The sequence below is a fragment of the Hemicordylus capensis genome, chromosome 1 (assembly GCF_027244095.1).
Source record: "Hemicordylus capensis ecotype Gifberg chromosome 1, rHemCap1.1.pri, whole genome shotgun sequence".
NCBI lineage: Eukaryota > Metazoa > Chordata > Lepidosauria > Squamata > Cordylidae > Hemicordylus > Hemicordylus capensis.
In genome coordinates, this window is record NC_069657.1 from 421,949,133 (window position 1) to 421,971,595 (window position 22,463).

Consider the following 22,463-nt stretch of genomic DNA (forward strand, 5'->3'; position numbering starts at 1 on the left):
ACTATTTAACTTCACTCAAGTTAAAATTCACTCAAGTTTAACCTCACTCAAGTTTCTTTTGTGATATTTTCATTGTGGCTTAAAAGAAAAAAGAGCCATTAAAATTAAACCCCAATGTCATGCATCTCTTCATCTGGAATATAACCTTAGTTGTTCCTTCATCTTCTGTTGATAAAAAAAGTTCCTTAAATTCATATTCTATCAATATTTTTATACTGTAATTATGAAAATACGCTATAAAAATCATTGGTCATCATCCTGATTAATGAAGCACCAGCAGTGCTGGTGAGTGACTGATGCAGCGTTGGCACCCCTAGGGGGTTGGCAATTTTGATGATCTCCCCTTGCCTCAGAGGTGCTCTATGCCACCCAAAAATATATCCCTGAGGGTTGCTCTAAGGGAATATGTTCAGGTGGCACAGAGGGCTTCCAGGAAAGGGGAAGTCACTGAAATCCCCCCATGAGTGCCCATGCTGCATTAGTCCCGCAGCCAATATTGACAGAACATGAATTTAAAGAAAATTATTAATGTGCCGTCCATAAACAAAAAAAATCTATTTATGCATCAAAAGGTATGTGGAGTTCATATGTTTGTATGTATCACAATTATCTCATAGTATAATGTACATTTTTAGTATGTTCCTAATGAAAGTATTGTGTAATAGTGTAATAATTATGTAATATGTGCACTCTGTGTTCACATTTTTTTTAAAAAAAACTGTTCTTTTTTATACAAGTTATTTGTATATGTCAAGTCTTATTGTATTTTATGGCAGTATTATATAAATTGAAGATGGAAGGTGCTCCATAAAAATTGGAGCACCCAAATATCCAACCTTGCAGGTATCCTCAACACAATGCACATTTATTCTTAAATCTAATTGTCTGGTACTCTGTGAGTGGATTACAGACTCAGGCACATCTAAAGAAGATATTCTACACTTAGATGTTCAGGAGGCAGCTTAACAACACTGAATCTAAATGGAGAGGTTCATCCTGGCACATAATATACTTATATTTTAAAAGCCAGAACAAACACCAAGGTGATCCCAATGTAAAATTCAGCCCTGGCACAAACTCTGAAGTCTGCTAAAAATTCTGGTGGGATTGCTGAAGTAGTAATCTGGTTATTCTATTTGGCTTGCAGAAGATAAACTCAATATAGCCCTCTGGGACAAACAAGGCGTATGCAGGAAGGAAAGAGAATCAAAAATCATGTCCCTACCACCCTCCTCATGCACTGCTCCGTGAGATAAACCTGTAGGGCAGCTAGTTTACCTTATCCTTGTGGCAGCTCCTAAGTCATCGTAAGGCTGCAGAGCAACAGCCAGTGTCTGGGCAGCAAATTGACCACTGAGCTTTTGCTACACACCCATTCTGCCTGATGGTGCCATTTTCTAGGATTTGGTGAAAATCCTGCAGGATTTGCTTCCTGAACTGCCAGACATGGATGATTGCCAAAGTTACTTAACATGGATATATAACCCTCCTTTTTGTTGACACTTCATGGAAATCTACTAGTAGTATAACCTGGTGCCTTGTATCCTGCCAATTGTACAAATTCTGTCAATAATATTAATAACCATGCAGCTGAGAGATTCTTCCTTTCCTTCTGAGATTTCAGAAAACTAAGAGTGAACCCTTCATGTGTATGGAACTGCTTCTACTCTGTGGTTCCTAAGAAGACTGAAAAGGAAACCTTAAAGAACTATGCTGACGTGCTATAACATGGCAGTACAAAAGAGACTGTTAAATATAAGCTTCATTAGCTACATTCTATGCAGCCTTCTGTCAAGGTAAGGGGCCTGCCAGGGTTGCCACACAACCTCAAAGGCCGCCCCAACAGTGTAGCAACAAGGCTGCTGCGGAAATACTTGAAAGCTCTTCCAGGCAGCAGTACAATGCTCCTTTCCATTGCTTCCAATGGAAAGGAGAGCTGTGCTGTGCTGCTGCCTGGAAGTGCTTTAAAGTCTTTCCACAACAGTCTCATTTCTGCGCTGTCAGGATTGCCTTTGAAGTTGCACAGCAGATCTCGATCCCTTACCTTGACAGAAGGATGTGGAATGTAGACCTGTGTACTTCTCATGATTGCTAACAGCTTGAGGTAAACATAACATCTGAAAGTCTGTTGGGAACTAAAGATACACAAATATTTGTGAAAACCTAAACATTCAATTTATTTTTTTCTCCAACATCTTCCTTAAATATACATCTTTTGTAAACTAGAAGAGTAGTTCTTTACGGTCTTATGTATTTGCATTTATGGTTACACACCATTACATGGTCTGTTATCTACTTAAAACCTCAGTGACATTTTTCTAAACAACAAATTTATATTTAAACATAATATTTGTTGTGAGTCTAAAATATTTCTTGATGTTCATAACGTCTAATCTGAGACAGAAATTTCAAAAGTTCAGAATAATATTTCTCTGAATATTCTTAAACAGGCTAGTAGCACTTGTAAGCCGCCTTTATGGCCTGCTGCTGGTTTCTGCTTTCTCTGTCACTAAAGTCCTAGGATGTGCAGAAGTCTTTTCTTCATGAATCACATGCAATCATGAACGTCCTCCTTTACGTTTTCCTGCATTCAAAGTAAATTCCCTTCCTGTATTCAAAGTAAATTCAAAGTAAATGCCCATTATAACAACACTTCAAAAATTTCTTACTTTGAAATAGTTTAGAAACCTAAATATTGGGGTGCAAACATTTAGGATTATTCAGTTAGGTTAATCAATTTTAAAATATGTAATCACTAAAAACACAATCTGTTGCCTAATTAATCAGGCAGCAGATTGTGTATGTATGTACACACACACACACACACACTGAAATTAATGAGACAAGTTGACAAGCTTGTCATGACAAACGTAAATCCCATTAATTTCAATAGGACTTAGTCATGACTTTCTTTAGATACAGTCCATTACTTTTAAAACAAATATGTATACAATGGCAAGCACCATTTTAAAAGTAAAAGTCTCCTTTCTCTCTCACACAGAAAGTAATGCCTAAGATGATTTCTGCTGCCTGCTTGAAGACATAGGCGCATCATTTCAAAAACAAAAATTAAGCTTAATGACACTAAACCCCAGTTAACTTCCAATGACATTTCCTAGTAAATGTACAGTATGTAGCCCTGAACCAATTTACTGAAGGTTTAGGGAAGGGGCAATTTCAGGAAAAGTTGTAAATCACCAGATCACATCCCAGTTAACTGTTGGTAGCAACAACTACCACTCCTATCTCATAAATTCTCTTGACTCAGTGATGGCAACCACAGGTACTTCTTAGGGAGCCAGATTTCTCCCAGGGATGTGAGCTTCTGATACTTAACATAGAGCATCTACATTTTCGTCTCACCAGTGCTCCTGTGCTCTGCCTGACATGACCCGAACATTCAAGCACAGCAATAGATTTTCCATGACTAGCAATACAAACTTTCCCTCCTATATCTCAAGTCACAAAGCCTGCTGAGCAGCAGTCTTGTATTGATCAACTTTAATTTGTCCACATCCAGTGTTTATGCAGACAAGAAAAAAGAGAACATCTCCAAGACGGATGAAAAAGAGCAGTAAAGTTTGTTGTTGTCAGCATACTAATGATTTCTAACTGCAAATTGCTCACATTGTCAAACAGCTACTTTACAAGGAATAAACACAGGGAGAGGAAAGAGGTGATACAATGGAGCCCTGCAGAATCTCACACAGAACCAAAGAGAGGATGAGTGGTCATCCATCCCCATCTCACTAGTGTTAGAAGTTAAGGACTTTGCGCTGTCTCTTGTCTCAATGACAGAGGAGAATATATGTCCAGCGCCACACAGCAGTTACTGAGAGAACATGGAATCGTGCATCAAACCACGGTAGCTTCCAACACATCACCGAATGAAGTGTCAGAAAACAGAAGCCTCCTGGACATGGTAAGAAGCATGCTTGCTGACACACACATCCCACAGAAACTCTGGGGAGAAGGCATCATGACTGCTACATACATACAAAACAGAATACACACAAAGCCTATAAGATCAACACCATATGAACTTTGGCATGGTCATAAGCCGTCCATGACGCATTTGCGTGTCTTTGGAAGCACAGCTTACTCATACATCCCAAAGGAAAAAAGGATTAAATTAGGGGCTAGGGCCACAAAAGGGATTTTTTTAGGCTACTCAGCGCAATCCAAAGGCTACAGAATTCTGGATCCTGACACCAAGATAACCATAAGCAGATCAGTGTATTTTGATGAGAATGAAAGAGCTACGTCTTCAGAGGGGGCCTATACTGAAGCAAGCAACCAGACCAAACACCCTGACGACTGGATTATGCTTCCTGATCTCAGCGGAATTGAGGAAGAGGAGACAGCAGATCCAGATCCAACCATGCTCAACACAGAGACCCCCAGCAATCCACCAGACGCACCTGAGATAATGGAAGGGACCACAGAGGGTGAGGTGAGGCGATCAACATGCTCAACCAGAGGTGTTCCAGCCCCGAGACTGTCCTACCTCGCAAGAATGGTGGAACAACCAGAACTTTCATCATGGGAGGAAATATCCCATCTACCACAACCAGAAGCCCAGAAGTGGAAACAAGCTGCAATTGAAGAGCTTGAGGCTGTACAGAAAAACAAAACCTGGACTCTTACCAAGTTACCTCAAGGAAGGAAAGTTATAGGCTGCAAATGGGTTTTCAAGCTCAAACATGATGCTGATGGCGAGATTCAGCGCTACAAAGCCAGATTAGTAGCAAAAGGATATTCACAACAATATGGAGAAGATTATGATGAAACATTTGCACCAGCGGTTAAACATACCACAGTAAGGACTCTGTTAAGTATTGCTGCTAGCAAAGGAATGCATGTTGAACACCTAGACGTGAAAACTGCATTCTTGCATGGTGAACTAGAAGAGGACATTTACATGCAGCAACCACCAGGTTTCTTAGAGAAAGGCAAAGAGGACCTTGTATGCAAACTGCAAAAGAGCATTTATGGTTTAAAACAGGCTGCCAGAGCATGGAACACAAAACTGAATGATATGCTGCTTCAAGCAAACTTCAAAAGAAGTGAAGCTTATCCCCTCCTGTACACGAAATGCAGAGATAGCAAATGGACTTACATTTTGGCGTATGTTGATGATTTGATTCTTGCCTATGAGAATCCAGATGACAGCAAGGAAATAATGCATCATCTGAACAGAGATGTGGAAGTCAAGCGACTTGGCAACACTGCACACTACTTGGGCATTCAAGTACAAAGAAAGATGGAAGTTTCCTCATCAACCAAGAACAGAAAATTAAAGACTTGATAAACCTGCTCAGACTGGAAGATGCGAATCCTACACCAACTCCAACGGAAGTAAACTACATAAAGTAAGAAGATCGAACTGAGCCACTATCTGACAACCATAGATATTGTGAAGCATTAGGTAAGCTTCTATACATTAGTACACTCACTAGGCCAGATGTTAGTACAGCAGTTGGCTTACTTTGCAGAAAGACTGCATCACCAATAGTCAAGGACTGGAATGTGATTAAGAGACTTGTTAGGTACCTAAAGGGCACTGCACACTTTAAGCTCAAGCTACCAGCTAACAGTCAACCAAAACTAGAAGCATACATAGATGCAGACTGGGGTGGAGACCTAATAGAAAGGAAATCCACCAGCGGTCACATAATTTTCTATGGAGATGGAGCCATAAGCTGGTCAAGCACCAAGCAAGACATAACAGCATCATCAACCACTGAAGCGGAATATGTATCAGCTGCACAGGGCTGTCATGAGATACAATGGCTGTGTCAACTACTGAAAGATCTAGGTATAGATGTACCACAGCCCATACCAGTGTATGAAGACAACCAAAGCTGCATTCAACTCTCCAAACAAGAAGATGTAAAGAGGCGTACCAAACATATTGATGTGAAGTACCATGTACCGGTAGTGAGAAGTCTGCAAAAGGATGGACTAATCAAGCTGATCTACTGCCCAACAAATGAAATGCTTGCAGATATACTCACTAAGCCACTACCAAGACCCTGCTTTGAAAAGCTGAAAGAGAAAATGAGTCTTGTGAACTGAGTCACGAGACATCGAGAGGGGGTGTTGGAAGTTAAGGACTCTTCACTGTTTCTTGTCTCAATGACAGTGGAGGACAGACTAGTGAGTCAGAGGGCTAGAGGGTCAAGACATTGGTCATCCCTTCTCTACTGCTCTGACACTATCCCTTTCGAATGTAGATTGCTAATCTTAGGGACTTCCTTCCTTCCAGCCACTTCCTTCCTCTCTCTCTTCTCTTCCTGTTCCTTCTACCTTGCAACATGCAAGCTCCTCTCCCTGCACCATGTGTGCAGAGATGCAGAATCCATCTGCATCCAGCTAGCTAGCTAGATTAATAATAATAATAATAATAATAATAATAATAATAATAATAATATTCAATTTCTATACCGCCCTTCCAAAAATGGTTCAGGGCGGTTTACAAAGAGAAATAACAAATAAGATGGCTCCCTGTCCCCAAAGGGCTCACATTCTAAAAAGAAACATAAGACACACACCAGCAACAGTCACTGGAAGTACTGTGCTGGGGGTGGATAGGGCCAGTTACTCTCCCCCTGCTAAATAAAGAGAATCACCACAGTAAAAGGAGCCTCTTTGCCCAGATAGCAGGGGTAATAAATTAGATTAGAGATCCTAACTCCTCACTTTCCTATCTAGAATGGAGTTCTCTAATAAATGCCATACAGGTGAAACTCGGAAAATTAGACTATCGTGCAAAAGTCCATTAATTTCAGTAATGCAAATTAAAAGGTGAAACTGATATATGAGACAGACGCATTACATGCAAAGCGAGATAAGTCAAGCCTTAATTTGTTATAATTGTGATGATCATGGCGTACAGCTCATGAAAACCCCAAATCCACAATCTCAGAAAATTAGAATATTACATGGAACCAAGAAGACAAGGATTGAAGAATAGAACAATATCGGACCTCTGAAAAGTATAAGCATGCATATGTATTCAGTACTTGGTTTGGGCCCCTTTTGCAGCAATTACTGCCTCAATGCGGCGTGGCATGGATGCTATCAGCCTGTGGCACTGATGAGGTATTATGGAAGACCAGGATGCTTCATTAGCGGCCTTCAGCAATTCGGCATTGTTTGGTCTCATGTCTCTCATCCTTCTCTTGGCAATGCCCCATAGATTCTCTATGGGGTCAGGTCAGGCGAGTTTGCTGGCCAATCAAGCACAGTACACTGTATACTTTTCAGAGGTCCGATACTGTTCTATTCTTCAATCCTTGTCTTATTGGTTCCATGTAATATTCTAATTTTCTGAGATTGTGGATTTGGGGTTTTCATGAGCTGTACACATGATCATCACAATTATAACAAATTAAGGCTTGACTTATCTCGCTTTGCATGTAATACGTCTGTCTCATATATCAGTTTCACCTTTTAATTTGCATTACTGAAATTAATGGACTTTTGCACGATATTCTAATTTTCCGAGTTTCACCTGTATATATTGATTTGAAACTATGAACTGGCTCCAAGTTACTTTACTCTCAGCATACACGCATGCCTAACTAAATTCCGCTGTGTTGTGCCTCTGTGCACTCTGCTATAATGAAAAAGAGTTTTTCCTACCAGAGAGAATTCCCAACAACTAGGAATGAGGAAAACAACTCAGCTGAATCAAATGATCCCTGGGAAAATCACCAGGACTCCAGTCATGGCAGCAATACCTCATAATGTCAAAAACGGCTATACAAAATAGGATCAATAAGTTGCAAGTCACTAGGGCCTGCTGTGAATGTGACTGTACCCATAAATGTAATATTTAACTTTACTGCATTCAAGGGCTTTCTCAGGACAAATAGCTTCTCCTCTATCTTCAAAACCCTCCATGGCTTTCCTCGCCCCATCTCTTCGCTCTCATTTCCCAACACATCCCTGCTTCTGAACTTTGCTCATCCAGTTCCACCATCCAAACATATCCTACTTCCTCAAATGGCCTTTCTTACTTGCTGCCCCTTATGCCTGCACAGCTTCCCAAAACACCTTCGTGATGTTGGAATTGTGATAGCAATGGATTATTCTGTTTAGAAATCAAAAGGTTAACCATTTTGCCTTTTGCAGGTAGCAGAAGCTCCAAATAGAGGGAGAGAAGTTGACCAGCAACTTTGGATATCTTAATCAATTATTGCATTCCAGCATGTAGACTGGCTTCCTGTTGCCTTCAATGTGAACATACACATCCCAGCTTTTTCATCCAGCATTAGTTATATTAAGTTTTTCTTTCTTATTTTTCCATGCAAGTTCAAAAGCAAAGTTAAAACTGTGACTTTGTCTGAATTTTTCAGAAGCTGCTCTGCTAACATGTGATGCCACCTCTCATTCCTTTAATTAAGTACATTTGTATACCATCCCAAACTCATGTCCCTGAGTAGTTTATAACAAATATGATACAAAAATTAAAACAGCTGGTAAAACATTAAAACAGTTTAAAAACAAATTCACAATTTACATAGCTAATTAATAGCTTGAATGAATAAGCGTGTCTTAATAGTCTTTTTAAAAGCTATCAGAGATGGGGAGGCTCTTATTTCAGTGGGAAGCACATTTCAAAGCCTCAGGCGGCAACACAGAAGTCTTGTTTCTGAGTAGCTACCAGATGAACTGGGGGAAACTGCAGACAGACCTCTCCAGATGAGCTCAATAGGCGGCAGGACTCATAACAAAGAAGGCATCCTCTTAAATGCTCTGGACCTGAGCTGTTTAGGGCTCCATAGGTTATAATGAGCACTTTTTATTTTGCCCAGAAACATACTGGTAGTCAGCACAGTTCTTTTAATACAGGAATTATATGGTCTCTTTGAGTGACCTGGAGATCAACCTAGCTGCCACAATTTGCACTAACTGCAGTTTCCAGATGATATACAGAGGCAACCCTTCATACAGTGCACTGCAGCAAACATTGCAGTGGAGGTTACCAGCATATGCACTATTGTCTTAAGATCATTTATCTAAAGAAACAGGCACAGCTGGTGTATCAGCCAAAGCTTATAAAAAGCACTCCTGGCCACAGTTCCCTCTAAGGCGTGCGCACGCTCACAAGTTTTCTGATGTCCACTCAGTTCATGTTAGATCCCGCTCAGGTTGAGTTAGGAAGGCCCCACTCTGAATGCAGGTGCGCACACAGTGCCTTGATACTGCCGCCGAGAACAAAACTCATTCCGCACAGAGATGAAAAAAATTAGAGGGACCACACTGCTCCTGGCCATGTTCTCAACCTGGACATTAGAGAGAGATTTGGACTGATTGACCGGAGTTATTTGTATACCAGCTTTCAGACTGAGGCTTCTCAAAGTGGTTTGCACAAAACTTAAATAATCAAAGCTTCTGACTGCTGCTGTTATTTCTTACAAAGCCACAGCAGGTCTGATTTAAATAGTTCCCATGAAATCAACCACTAAAAAAATAGGCAATAGGTGACAAAGAATAGGGCTTCTTTCTCCTCCATTAAACCACAAATTCTTTCTAAATCCCACATTTTCTAGAGAGCCTTCAGACCAATTCCCGACAATCTGTAACTGAGATGAAATACAAGTGAATTAAATAATTTGCATATTATTCCCCAGTATATCCATGCCTCCACTTCTCGTCCCTTCCTCCATTGAGCAATGCACTGCACAACATGTGTGAAATCTTGCAACACAACTTTGTATGTGTCCCGGAGAAGGTCTTCCACTAGTGGCTGCGCAACACTGCAGAGTATCACAACTCTGTGCAGCTCCTCAAATTTGTGCACAACTTCTCTTATTGTGCTAGTGCAACTCTAGTCTGGATTTCAGCTCCTGTTCCACTATCTTTATGGCAAATGCAAGGAGCACACAAGAGATTGCACAACTCAGAGCATCTCCACAGCTGCAAGACCTTCTTGCATGTACACAATTTTGTTTGTTCCATTAGTACAGCTTTAGTCCGGATGTCAGCCAGTGTCTTAGTCACTCGTGAGGATACAAGTCTTCCCTAGGCTTTTACCATATGACTATATGCCAGCAGGGCATCTGTCCAATATTATGTTTGTGTCTCCAATTTACCCAACTAATATTCAAATAATTGGTCCTTTTCTTTTTTGAATATTGTTCTTAAAATATTCACATAGAAAAAAGTACATATAAAATGTTAAATAGAGTGGCTTTGGACGATCAGCCAAACATTTCCTTCTAGTTCTACAGTTCAACTAAATCATCACCAGAGTTCTCAATTGTGAATTCTCTATAATCCAGCTGACTACATGAACCTCAAGGAATATATTATCCAACACCAGAATAAAACTCAGTAGGGGCAGCACTTTAGAACTAGCCCATGACAACAATGACTTTTGAAAAATTCCAGTAATCAGAACATATATTTCTAGAACCAGTACAATACATTTGGGATTATCTCACATGCCAACGCAGTTATCATGAGAGAATGTTTACAAGCCAAATCCAAAAACTGGTTTAACAAACCACCTGTGATTCCATACAAACACAATACATTATGGAAATCTCAGCTTCTTGGTTTTTTAAAAAAATCTCATTTTTAGGAATGAAAAAAATACTTTGAAATATCATTGTACTACACACTGTACACAAAAAAGCAAAAATAAAAGAAATCCATTCTTTTCGCAAATACCCCTAATTATTTTCAAAGGGAACTATATTGTTTTTATATTTTACTTCTATTTTCAGAGTTTCTGTCTTGCAACTGCAACATCTTTATACCTCTTTTTGATCAGTGTGAAAGAAGAACTAAAAACAACTGTACATCACCATACCTTCATCTATTGAAGCATCACTGCTGTATCCATCATACTCTGCAGACAAAGGGCTATATTTTTGCCGGGTTTCCCAAATATAGTTTTTCTGTGGCTTGTTATCAGTTGCTGGTGGCCTTGAGCCCTGTGTTCTAGACAAAGCTTCATGATATTTACCCAATGCCTCATCTTCACTTTCAGATGATGAACAATGCTGATCTTTATTTATGTATGAATTATCTATTTAAAACAAAAAAGGAAAAGGAAAAAAAGCAGAGAACAGGTGACACTACAAGGAAGAGTCCTAAAATTATAATGCTTCTCATAGTCACCCACTGTACCTCTCATTTGCCATAGTTATTTGGTCCCATTGATCACAGGTCTGGGCCTACCCATTCAGGATTGAATAGGAAACCATTTCCTATTATAATACTTTAGTTAATCAACAGTATAGCCAGGGAAACTGTTTTATCTACATTTACTCTTCTTGTTAATTGTCAGTGCATTTATCTATTATATATTTTGGAGAATTAAGTGGTTGGTGCAAAATAAAGTCATACTTCCCGATGACCTACAAATACCAAATTTTGCATACACAATTTTGCCACTGAAATTAGCCACTACATTTTACACTGGACTATGCTCAGTGAAAGGTTTTAAAAAATTTTTTAGAAGAAATTCTGAATATAATCATATTTTAACTGTTATGGTTCTCAACAGATTTTAACACTCAGTAATCAGAGCAATAAATCCAAAATGACATCATGCCCAAGAGAAGCAGAAGATTTTTCTCAGATTCAGATTCAAATTTACCATATATGGTAATCCTATATCATAAAAGGCTAAAGTGTGCGGCCGTGCTGCCTGTGTCTTTTTGGGCCGTTCTGGGCATGCGCGGAGCACATGCCCAGATCGGCCCCAAAAGACACGGCCGCCCAGACACGGACGGCCATATTGGCTAAGTTTAAGGGCCAAATCGGCCCATGTATTCGCTCCCGCGGCGCCGGCCGGCCGGCCACCCTCCCAGCTCATTTTTGCAACAAGCGCCCCCCCTCGATTAAGGGCCAAATCAGCCCAGGCACTTGCCCCTGCGGCTTGCCTGCCCGCCCTCCCAGCTGATTTATGAACCAAGCGCCCCCTCCTCGATTAAGGGCCAAAACAGCCCAGGCACTTGCCCCCGCGGCTTCCGCCGCCGACCGACCGCCCGCCTTCCCAACTGCCGATACCTCCTTACCCCCGGACCACGTCCTCCACTTGATCCGATATCTATTTACAGAAGGAGAGAGGAGCTCGCATGCAGAGCTCCACTCTCTTTAAAGTCTCTTCCCTAACTGGCACTATGGACGCAAAGGACACAATAGGTGTCCTTGGCACCCAAAGCGCCAGTTCGGGAAGAGACTTTAAAGAGAGAGGAGCTCTACATGCGAGCTCCTCTCTCCTTCTGTAAATAGATTATCGGATCAAGTGGAGGACGTGGTCCGGGGGTAAGGAGGTATCAGCAGCTGGGAAGGCGGTCGGTCGGTCGGCGGAATGGCAGCGGGGGGCCAGGAGCGCCGTTACTAGCGCCCGTTATTCAACGGGCCGAAATTCACTAGTTATCCAATAAAATGTTTGAAGCTGAAATCCTACAAATTTCAAAATGTTCTTTTACTTCCCTTTTGCAAGTACATTAATCAAAAATTCTATTACATATATTTTATTATAGGAACTGTCCTATAAGTGTAATATATGCAAAATGACCTTGCCTGGTCAATAACAGGTCTCACCTACTAGTCTCTTACTTCACATAAAAATGATCTCTGTACTTCCCCCCCCATTCCATATCCCTTGGACCCCACCTTTATCATATGTTTCTCTTCCTCTATCCCTGTGTGTGTGTGTATGTATAGACACACATGCACACTTACCAACTGAGGATAATACTTCATGCAACCCCTATGGACATATTTTCAGAAGGCACAGTGAGCTTTAGAGTAGGGATGTGCACGGAACCACGGAGGCGCAGTCCAACACTGGAGGGTATGGAGCTTTAAGGGCGGGGGGGTAGTACTTACCCCTCCCGCCACTTTTCCCCCCTGGCGCTGGACTTGTTTGCAAAGTTTGGGGGGCGGCAGCGTTCCTCCCTGCCGCCCCTGCCCCCATCGTTGCCCGGCAAAAAAGGAAGTTAAGTGTACGCATGTGCCCGTTGCGGCGCACGTGCATGGTAGTGATGGGTGCACACACGCCACAACGGGTGCATGCATACACTTAACTTCCTTTTTTGCCGGGCAACGACGGGGGCAGGGAGGAACGCTGCTGCCCCCAAAACTTTGCAAACAAGTCGAGCGCCAGAGGGGGGAAAGTGGCAGGAGGGGTAAGTACTACCCCCCTGCCCTTAAAGCTCTATACCCCACCCCCGCCGGACCGGCCCCAATCCGGACCGGTTTGGAGGCCTCTACCATGGCCCTGGACCGGTCCGGTGCACATCCCTACTTTAGAGGGAAGGGGAGTTTGTTGAAAATTGTTGTTTCCTGCTCATGTGGCGACAGTGAGTTAGTCTGAATGTCAACTTTTGTTGTTTTTGGTGCAACAGACTAGCACGGCTATTCCTCTGAAAATTATAATGGTTAAGCATTTCAAATGATTTTCAAATGGTTAAGCATTTCAAAAGACTTAGAAACTATTTTTCTAAATAGAAGACAATAATTTCAAATTTTAACAAATTTTAGGCACAAATTCAAACTTCAAAATAAGCACACTATGCATCATGTAATATTTTTTCTCCCTGAGTGTGATATTGTTTTGTCTGAGATTTTTTTCCACACATGAACATGAAAGGAGCCGATCCATTATTTCTTGTAATAAATCTACCTCTGCACTCTACATTTTGATCCACTGAAATAATAAACAAGCATATTCAAACATTTAATGTTCAAGAACCCAGCTATAAACACAATCATAGTATCCAGGGAAATCTATACAAAGATTTAACAATACAGAAAGTCCCAGGAAAAATGAAAAAAAGTAGTTAATTAATAGCTACTCAAAGATGATTAGCATCAATCAGGACAGAGAAATGTTAAACCAGTTTTCAAAGAGTATAAATAAAATTAGGCATAGTAAATTTCAAGAATATATATATTTATATTTGCATAGTAAAGAGACTACACTCAAAGGATTGTTTTACAGATTGTTAAAAATGAAATCCATAAAACAGCTGGGAAAAGAAGTATGTAGTAAAAGATCCAGGAAAGGCCAAATTGATAATATATGACATGACACCTCACCTTTTTCTGGTGTCTTCTTACTACTCACTTCTTTTGAGAGACTCTGTGATTCTTTAAGCTTTTCCTTTGAAAGAGTAGATGGTGCATTTTCCAAGTATTCATTTCCTGCATGTCTTTCACGTTTTGCATGTTTCATTGAATTATTTACCTTCCTGCATACTTCTGTTTCATTAACAAGTTCATTAGCTTCGGCAGCATTTGGCTTATTTTGTACTCTACCTATATGATGGAATTCTCTTCCATCATTTGTACTTTGTTTTAAAGAATCAGTTCTGTGTTTCTCTTCTGAATTATATCCTTTTCCTCTCAGATTATCATTATTTAATTGTGTTCTTATTTCTTCATTACCTACTGCAAATTTATCATCTTGTGTTCTAGCAGTTTCATCTGTCCGAAGGCTGTTGATCATGCTTGTTACCTGCTCTGTAACTGAGTCAGCTACTGTATAGCTAACATCTCCAACAGCACTTGTTAGATCATCCACAGCACTACTTAGTGTATCAACCAGAGAAGACACAGAAGGAAGCTTTATATTTTGTTGAAAACTTTTTAAAAATGCCATGTTTCAATTGTTGACTAATAAAATAATTTTAGAGGATAATCTTTGTGAATATGCCACTCCTCAGAACGTTCTTTATTTAACTTTGATCTCCTAAATCCTATTCTTCAATTCGATGACATAGCAAGTTTGAATTCCTTTATCTTAAAAGTAATTGAAGCAAAATGTACTGGATATGAAGCAAGGTTCAATTGTTATATGTGTTTTTTGCAATGTATATTAAAAATCATCAACAGCTAATGATAGCAGAACTAAGTTTTTAAAATATTATATGGAAAGTGGGGCTTTACTCTACACCTGCAAAGAAGAAGTATAAACACATTTAACTAATGTACTCTTTAAAAAGGACATTGTACTATTACAAAATAATATCCACTCAATGACATGCACTCCACATTCTCTCTCTTCTTGAGAAACTATAGAGCATGTTTCAATGTGATATTAATCCTTAACCATGAGTTCACCCAGATCATAAAAATTCTATAGTCATTCATGGGCCACAATCAACATTGAGATAAGCACACTTATGTCCACTGACAACAAATTTAAGCAAGCATACTTCTCAATGCTGGAGTGTGGTAACGGAAGATAATCCAATTCTATTAAAATGATTGAGTATTTTTGTCAGTTAATAGTGAATTGCACTCTCTGTGGCTACGAGTCCTCTTGCCAAGTCCTAGTTAAATAACATAGGAAGCTGCTTTATACTGAGTCCGACCATTGGTCCATTTAGTTCAATACTGTCTACACTATTGGTATGCTTGGTAGCAGCTTACCAAGGTTACCCCTGCTAACTTGGCAAAGAGGCACCTTTTGATTATTCTCTTTATTTAGCAGGGGGGAGAGTAACTGGCCCTATCCTCCTCCCTCCAGCACAGTACCTCCAGTGACTGTTGCCGGTGTCTGTCTTGTGTTTCTTTTTAGATTGTGAGCCCTTTGGGGACAAGGATCCATCTTATTTATTTATTTATTATTTCTCTGTGTAAACCGCCATGAGCCATTTTGGAAGAGCGGTATAGAAATCGAATAAATAAATAAATACAATTTATTTTTTATATATTTAACATATTTTTATAACACCCAAAACTTACATCTCTGGGCAGTTTACAATAGGCTTCGGTTTGAGGCAGACATCTCTCCCTGCCCTATCTGGAGATGCCAGGGATTGAATTGGGGACCTTTTGCACACAGAGCAGATGCTCTGCCACTGACCCTCAGCCCCAACACATAATAATGCTGTCTCTCATAGCTGGAAGAATTCAGTTCCTACAGCATACTATGTATTTATTTGTAGGAGGATATCAACATAATTCTTTTTTAAAAATTGTATTTGGGAAAGATCAAACTATGTGTTTCTTTCTATTGTGAAAAATCTGAACCCCCTAAACTAGATTAAACTGTCCCCATAGCTATATCATTCTGACTGACTCAGCACTACACATACATTTACAATATATTTTGGACTTTACATCAAATTTTCTTATTCAAATCAAGCTTTTGTATCTACTGTATATAACATTATTCATGTTCTATTACACAAAGGACCTGCTATTTCTTACAAAATTACGTATAGAATTTGATACTTACAAAGTTTGTCCTGTGAATTTTTTCTGGCATTGAATCGTGAATTGAAGTCTGGGAAGCCTCCAACATTTTCAAAACACATCTTCTTGTTAATATACAGAAAAAGAATCAACAACAGGATAATAAACAGCCCAACTGCTGACAGAAATCCAACTGCCTCAGGAGATACTAGAAAAAACATAAACAATGACCAAATTGAAAACCAAAACATTTTTATAATATCAGGTTATTAATCACATCCAGCCCCAAATTTATATGCAAAGACATAAAGAGTTGCAATACAAAATTACATAAACGCATCTTTGGAATTTCCCCTCAAGGAAAAAGCATCAGTGGGTAGTCTCCTCAAGGAAGAACTGGCCAAAATCTACTCCAGAACTTCACCACACTTGCTGTATATAAATTCTATCAACACCTTGAAGTCCAATCTTACCTGAAACTAATAAAAGAAGAGAAAGTATGCAGCACAGAATCAAACAATTCCAACTTTTTGTTTTAGTTGTAAAATTAGATGCCCTTCTAGTAAAACCAGAAGGAGTGAAATTAGCAGTCAGATAATGATTATCACTAGCAGCTAACGAAACCATTAAATACCAGGCCAAAAGTGTTTCCATTTATTTATTTATTTATTTCTCTCTCTATATATAATTCTCTTAAATGTACCCGTCGCTAATCCCATGTGTGGCAGCTCTCGTGAGAGTTTGCAAGCAGCTGCCAATCAGCCACGGGGACGGAGGAGAAAATGGTGGCAGTGGCCGACGAGTGGCAGAGCGGGCAGCGCAGCCACCATCTCCAGCCACCTGCCAACCAAAAGGCAGCAATGCCAGGGGGAATGGAGGCCAGCAGGCAGACGGCGGAGAGGACGGCACAGCCTCCCTCTCCAGCCTGCCTGCTGGCCACAAGGCAGGAGCATCAGGGATAGGAGCACTGGTGGTGGTGGTGGGGACAACGGGAGTGGGGAAATGGGGAAGAAATAGAAGCGCAGATGCTCTGCGCCCAGCCTAGCTAGTTTATTTTTATTAGTAAATTTATTGACCACCTGACTTCCTTAGACACGAGACAGTTTACATAAATTAAAACAACAATGAAGACAAAAGAAGGGGAAGGGGGGAGAAAGAAAAGGAAAAAAGGAAAAGAACCCCTCACAAACACACACTTTAAAAACTAAAAGCCTGGCAAAAGATAGGTTTTCAAGAGCTTCTTAAAGAACAGAAGAGAAGGGGGCATTACAAATGTCAGGAGGCAGAGTGTTCCATAATGAGGGGGCTGCAACAGAGAAAGCCCTCCCACAAGCCCGGGCCCGATGTTCCTCCCCTGGGCACGGAACTCTGATAAGGCCCACCTGAGACGACCTCACAGAGCGGGTCAAAGTTGGAAGGGAGAGGCGGTCCTGAAGGTACACAGGCATCAAACCCTGAAGGGTTTTATAGGTGATAACCAGCACCTTGAATTGGACCCGGAAGCGACATTACATTTTAAGAACATCTTTGTATGGATGCATTTATAGCAATCTCCTTCCATTCCAACATTACTAAGTAGCCAGAAACTGAAAGGGTGGGTTCACACAATCCACAAGTCTGGTTTCCGGGGATTGCATGCTCCTGGAAGGCATGTCACCCACACCCGATCACTGCCAGTTCCTGTGCCTTCCACCTGACATTTATTTATTTGTTTATTTATTTAACAAATTTTTACCCAACCCCAAATTTTCATGTCTGGGCCGTTAACAACAACATAAAACAAGCGAAAACATACACAAAAATCTTTAAACAATTTAGGCAATCTAAAAATTACAAACAGATTAAAACTTAAAAATTTAAAAAGCTGAAAAAGCTCAGGTGAAGAGATGGGTTTTCAAATGCTTTTTAAAAATTGTCAGAGATGGAGAGGATCATATTTCAGTAGGGAGAGCATTCCACAATCTAGGGGTAACAACTGAGAAGGCCCATCCCCATGTTGTCACTAGCCAAGCTGGAGGCAACTGGAAACGGACCTCTCCAGGTGACCTCAATGGGCAGTGGGGCTCATAATGAAGAATAGCTATCTCTTAAATACCCAGGGCCTAAGCTGTTTAGGGCTTTATAGGTTATAATCAGCACTTTGTATTTTGCCTGGAAACCTATTGGCAGCCAGTGTAGTTCTAGCAACAAATGGGTGGTGTGGTCTCTCCAAGATGGCCCAGAGACCAACCTGGCTGCTGCATTCTGTACCAACTGGAGTTTACGGACTACATACAATGGCAACCCCACATAGAGCGCATCGCAGAAGTCAAGTCTGGAGGTTATCAACATATGTACCACTGTTTTGAGTTCGTTCATCTCAAGAAATGGACACAGCTGGCATATCAACCAAAGATGGCAAAAAGTCCCTCTGGCCACCACCTCAACCTGAGATACCAGGGAGAGGTGTGGATCCAGAAGCACTCCTAGACTGCATATGTTTTTCTTTTGGGGAAGTGTGACCCCATCTAGAACAGGCAGATCAAAATCGTCTCTGGAGTTCTAACCCCGCACAATAAGTACCTCCATCTTATCTGGATTCAGTCTCAGTTTATTCTCCCTCATCCAGCCCATTACTGCTTTCAGGCAGGCATTTAGAGAGGTTATGCCATCTAATGATGTTGACATGGAGAAGCAGATCTGGGTGTCATCAGCATACTGATAACACCCCACACCAACTCCCCTGATGATCTCATTTGCCCAACATTTTCCACCCAACTTCCAATGTTGGCTAGAAGTGGGTGGATAATGTTGGATGAATGTCAGGCAGATGGCTTAGGAACTGGAAGTGGGTGAGTTCAGATGACACACCCGCTGGAATCGTGCATTCCCTGGGAATTGAACTTGCAGTGAATTGTGCAAACCCACCCTCAAAAAGGCTCTCACACACCATCATTTAGAATGCCTCAGAAAGAGAGAAAAGTGTCCACTGTATCTTTAGTTGGGTATAAGTTGTCCTTTTACTATGCTCAAATCCAAATTTACCATATCATTTAAAATTATCTGGCTTCAAACACATTAATATATTTCAGACACTTGTGGAATCAAAGGGCGGAACTAGTATCCAAATATGAACTAGTGACGACAACAGAGGACAGGACTCCTCTTATTAACTAGGTACAATTTCTACTCTTCAAGGGAACTACATGAAAATCACATCATCGTCATCGTCGTCATCATCATCCAGGCTAAATGTATAAAGGCATGAATATCTGCTATAAAGTCAACCTAAAGAAAAGGATGGCCAATATCTTGCCAGACAAAGCTGGTTAAAAGCATTCCTGGCCAGTGATGCAGCCCAAAGATTCAGGCACAAACATGAATATACTAGCAACCCAGATCTGCAACTTGCCAGGAGACTCTGTCTACTGTAGTTATTTCCAATCTCTGTTAAGCCACAGGGCCTGCCAACTACAGGGCCTGCCAGCTACCTTTTTGTAAAGTGGATAACAAGGTCATCAGGGCAGGTATCTGCTCTTCATCTGTATGTGCATCCAGTTAAGAACAGCCTGTATTTCAAAGCTTTTTACAAGGCTTTTAAAAGCACATTACAGACAGAAGTAAAGTTTTCTTTTCCATCAACATTGCATCTCGGAGTCACTAATTTTAAAAAGGTAACCACACAAGAGCTAAGCTTCAGTAGGGGGATGTGTGCTTCCAAAACAGTGCGAAAGGCTTATGGGGACCTTCAGATGGAACTGATTATCTAATTTTCAAGCAGAACCTGGTTTGGGTACTGAACCACACTGCACCAGAAAACTGAAAAGGGGAATGTATCCCTATTGATTCTCCTGGACCTCTCAGCAGATGTTGATGCCATCAACCATGGTCGACTGTAGAGTGTGCATATCCCCACTCTTCTAATCGTAGAATCTCTGAAGGCTTGCTCCATGAGTCTCTGCTGGTATTGAAAGCAACTGTCTGGGAAAAGGAAGCTATTCTTTTTCTCACATGGGTAACAACCTTACCATGTTTACTTTTTAGCAGTGACGTAACTAGGGAAAATGGCGCCCAGGGCAAGCACTGAAATTGCGCCCCCCCTGCCGCCCCCCCAACATACATCTGACTGACACACATGTTTCAGAAAACTTTTATTTTAAAAATTTTAAAAATTACAAAAATTACCAATATCATACATGTGGTCAAGCTCCTATCTACCACTTCAGATTTATTTTTTAAAACTATCCAAATTGTGGGGCTATCATTAATTTGTTTGGATAGCTCAGGCTAAAATGCTGGAAAATGACAAATTTCAGTATGCTGGGGCTCATGAAATCCCCAAATATTATGCGGAGTTGGAAAAACTAAAAGAAGTGCCTGTCTAATTCTCTGCTATGCATTGTAGCATCACGATTACATAAGTTTTAAAAATAAATGGAGAATTTGACTTTTCCCAGATACTCTGAAAATAATTAAATGATATGCAGAGTAAACTGTGTCACTGCTTGGAATATATTCTAGTATTTCAGAAAGACAGTTAAAATGAGAGAAAGAGCAAGAAACTCCCAGTGGGCCTTAATACTAAGGATTTCACATTGATTCAAAGACAAACTGACCATTAATAGCCATATTATTAAGACATCACATTTAACTCACTTATCACAAGAAGCAAAGTAAGAGCAAATGGATACAATCTTAGCTCATAAACTTCAGCTCAGTATTCACAAGCCCTTATTCTCTGTACATAGTGCCAATCTGAATATGTGTACAGTGACATATTATATATATATATATATATATATATATATATATATATATATATATATATATATAAAAAAGTTTTTTTAAATTACCTGTAGCCCCTTTGGGGGACATCTTAAAGGCTGTGGGGGGTCTGCAAAGTTCCCCCCTCCTCCCACTGGCCTCTAGGGCCTCACAGGCACCATTTGAGCATGTGCAGTGGTCATTTTTTAAAATATATATATTTTTAAAAATGGCCACTGAAAACAAAATGGCCACTGTGCATGCTCAAATGGCCTCTATGAGGCGTGGCATGCCCTAGGGCCTCACAGAGGCCATTTGAGCATGCCCAGTGGCCATTTGTTTTTGGTGGCCATTTTTAAAAAATTATTTAATTTTAAGAAATTGCGCCTCCCCCTTCAAGTGGCGCCCAGGGCACGTGCCCCCCCTGCCCCCGCTATAGATACGCCCCAGTTTTTTAGATTGCGAGCCTTTTGGGGACAGGGATCATATTCTCTCTCACGTTCTCTTTATATATCTATGTAATACCGCTTTGGAAACTTTTGTTTAAAAGCAGTATATAAATATCAATCGTATTCATATTCGGAATCTCATGTCCATACGGCCTTCCCTCCCATTCAGTTGTTGGCAGTGAGGAAAACCAGCACCAGAATGCAGCAAAAATAAAGACTGATGAACAGCCAGAACTCTTCTCCATTTCATTCTTGTACCTGCAGGTATGGAGATCCCCCCGCCTGGGGCAGTGACGATCCTAACAGTATCAACATGCTAAAAAGGTTTTATTTATACTTAGGTATCTATTGAGGTTGAATATAAGAATAAGAATAAAAGATATACATTCAACCATGCTATACTTTTAAAAAGCACTTTACTAATGTGGGGGGGTGTCAAATAGACCCCAAATTAAGACTTCATTAAGAGATATATTTGATGATATGACCAGGGTTGGTGTGTCCTCCCAAGGAATCCAAAGGACCAGGCAAGTTCAGAGTAGCAGAATAACTTAAGTGACAAACATATTTGTAAGTTACAGAAAGGCATGGATTAACATAGCATAGGCAAGATAGTCACTTGTCTACGTTAGCAAATTTGGGGGGGTCAGGGGCTAGTTAAATCTTTTTTTTTAAAAAAAATTAATTGCCGCTGCTTGGCAGGGATCATAGCAGAGACGAGGTTGGTCGGAAGGGGGCGAGCAGTCGCGGAGGTAAGGGGAGACTGCAGCGAGGGAGGTGGAGGCAGCAGCAAGAGCTCCTTCCCTGAGCCCACCTGCTGCCCAAATGACAGTCCGGGCTGGTTTTGGCCCATTTTGGGATTCTGCACATGGAGAGCCCCAAAATGAGCCAAAAACAGCCCAACCTGTCATTTGGGAGGCAGGTGGGCTCAGAGAAGGAGCTCTTGCCACCACCTCGGCCTCCTTCACCTCGGTCTCTCCTGTCCCCTCACCTCTGTGAGTGCCGGCCACGCCGGCCACCCCCCATCTCTACCATCCCTGCCATGCAGCAGGTTGAAAAAAGTTTTAAAATAGATTCAATTTGCCCCTGACACCGCGC

General features: G+C 40.8%; 1 protein-coding gene across 25 annotated transcripts in view; it reads right to left on the reverse strand.

Annotated features, from left to right (window-relative positions):
* SYT14 (synaptotagmin 14) overlaps positions 1–22,463 on the reverse strand; it is a 145,137-nt gene that overhangs the window by 84,534 nt on the left and 38,140 nt on the right. For 14 of the 25 annotated variants that reach the window (XR_008319686.1, XR_008319683.1, XR_008319699.1 and 11 more), the window contains 3 exons: positions 16,217–16,381; positions 14,071–14,926; positions 10,826–11,044 (listed from right to left, as the gene is read on the reverse strand). Coding sequence is in view for 21 of the 25 variants with exons in the window: in XM_053310649.1 (XP_053166624.1) it covers positions 10,826–11,044; positions 14,071–14,632 (781 nt within the window). In the remaining 4 variants the exon portion in view is untranslated. The remainder of the gene's footprint in view (positions 1–10,825; positions 11,045–14,070; positions 14,927–16,216; positions 16,382–22,463) is intronic. The other 11 variants (XM_053310747.1, XM_053310786.1, XM_053310811.1 and 8 more) reach the window with 1 other exon arrangement.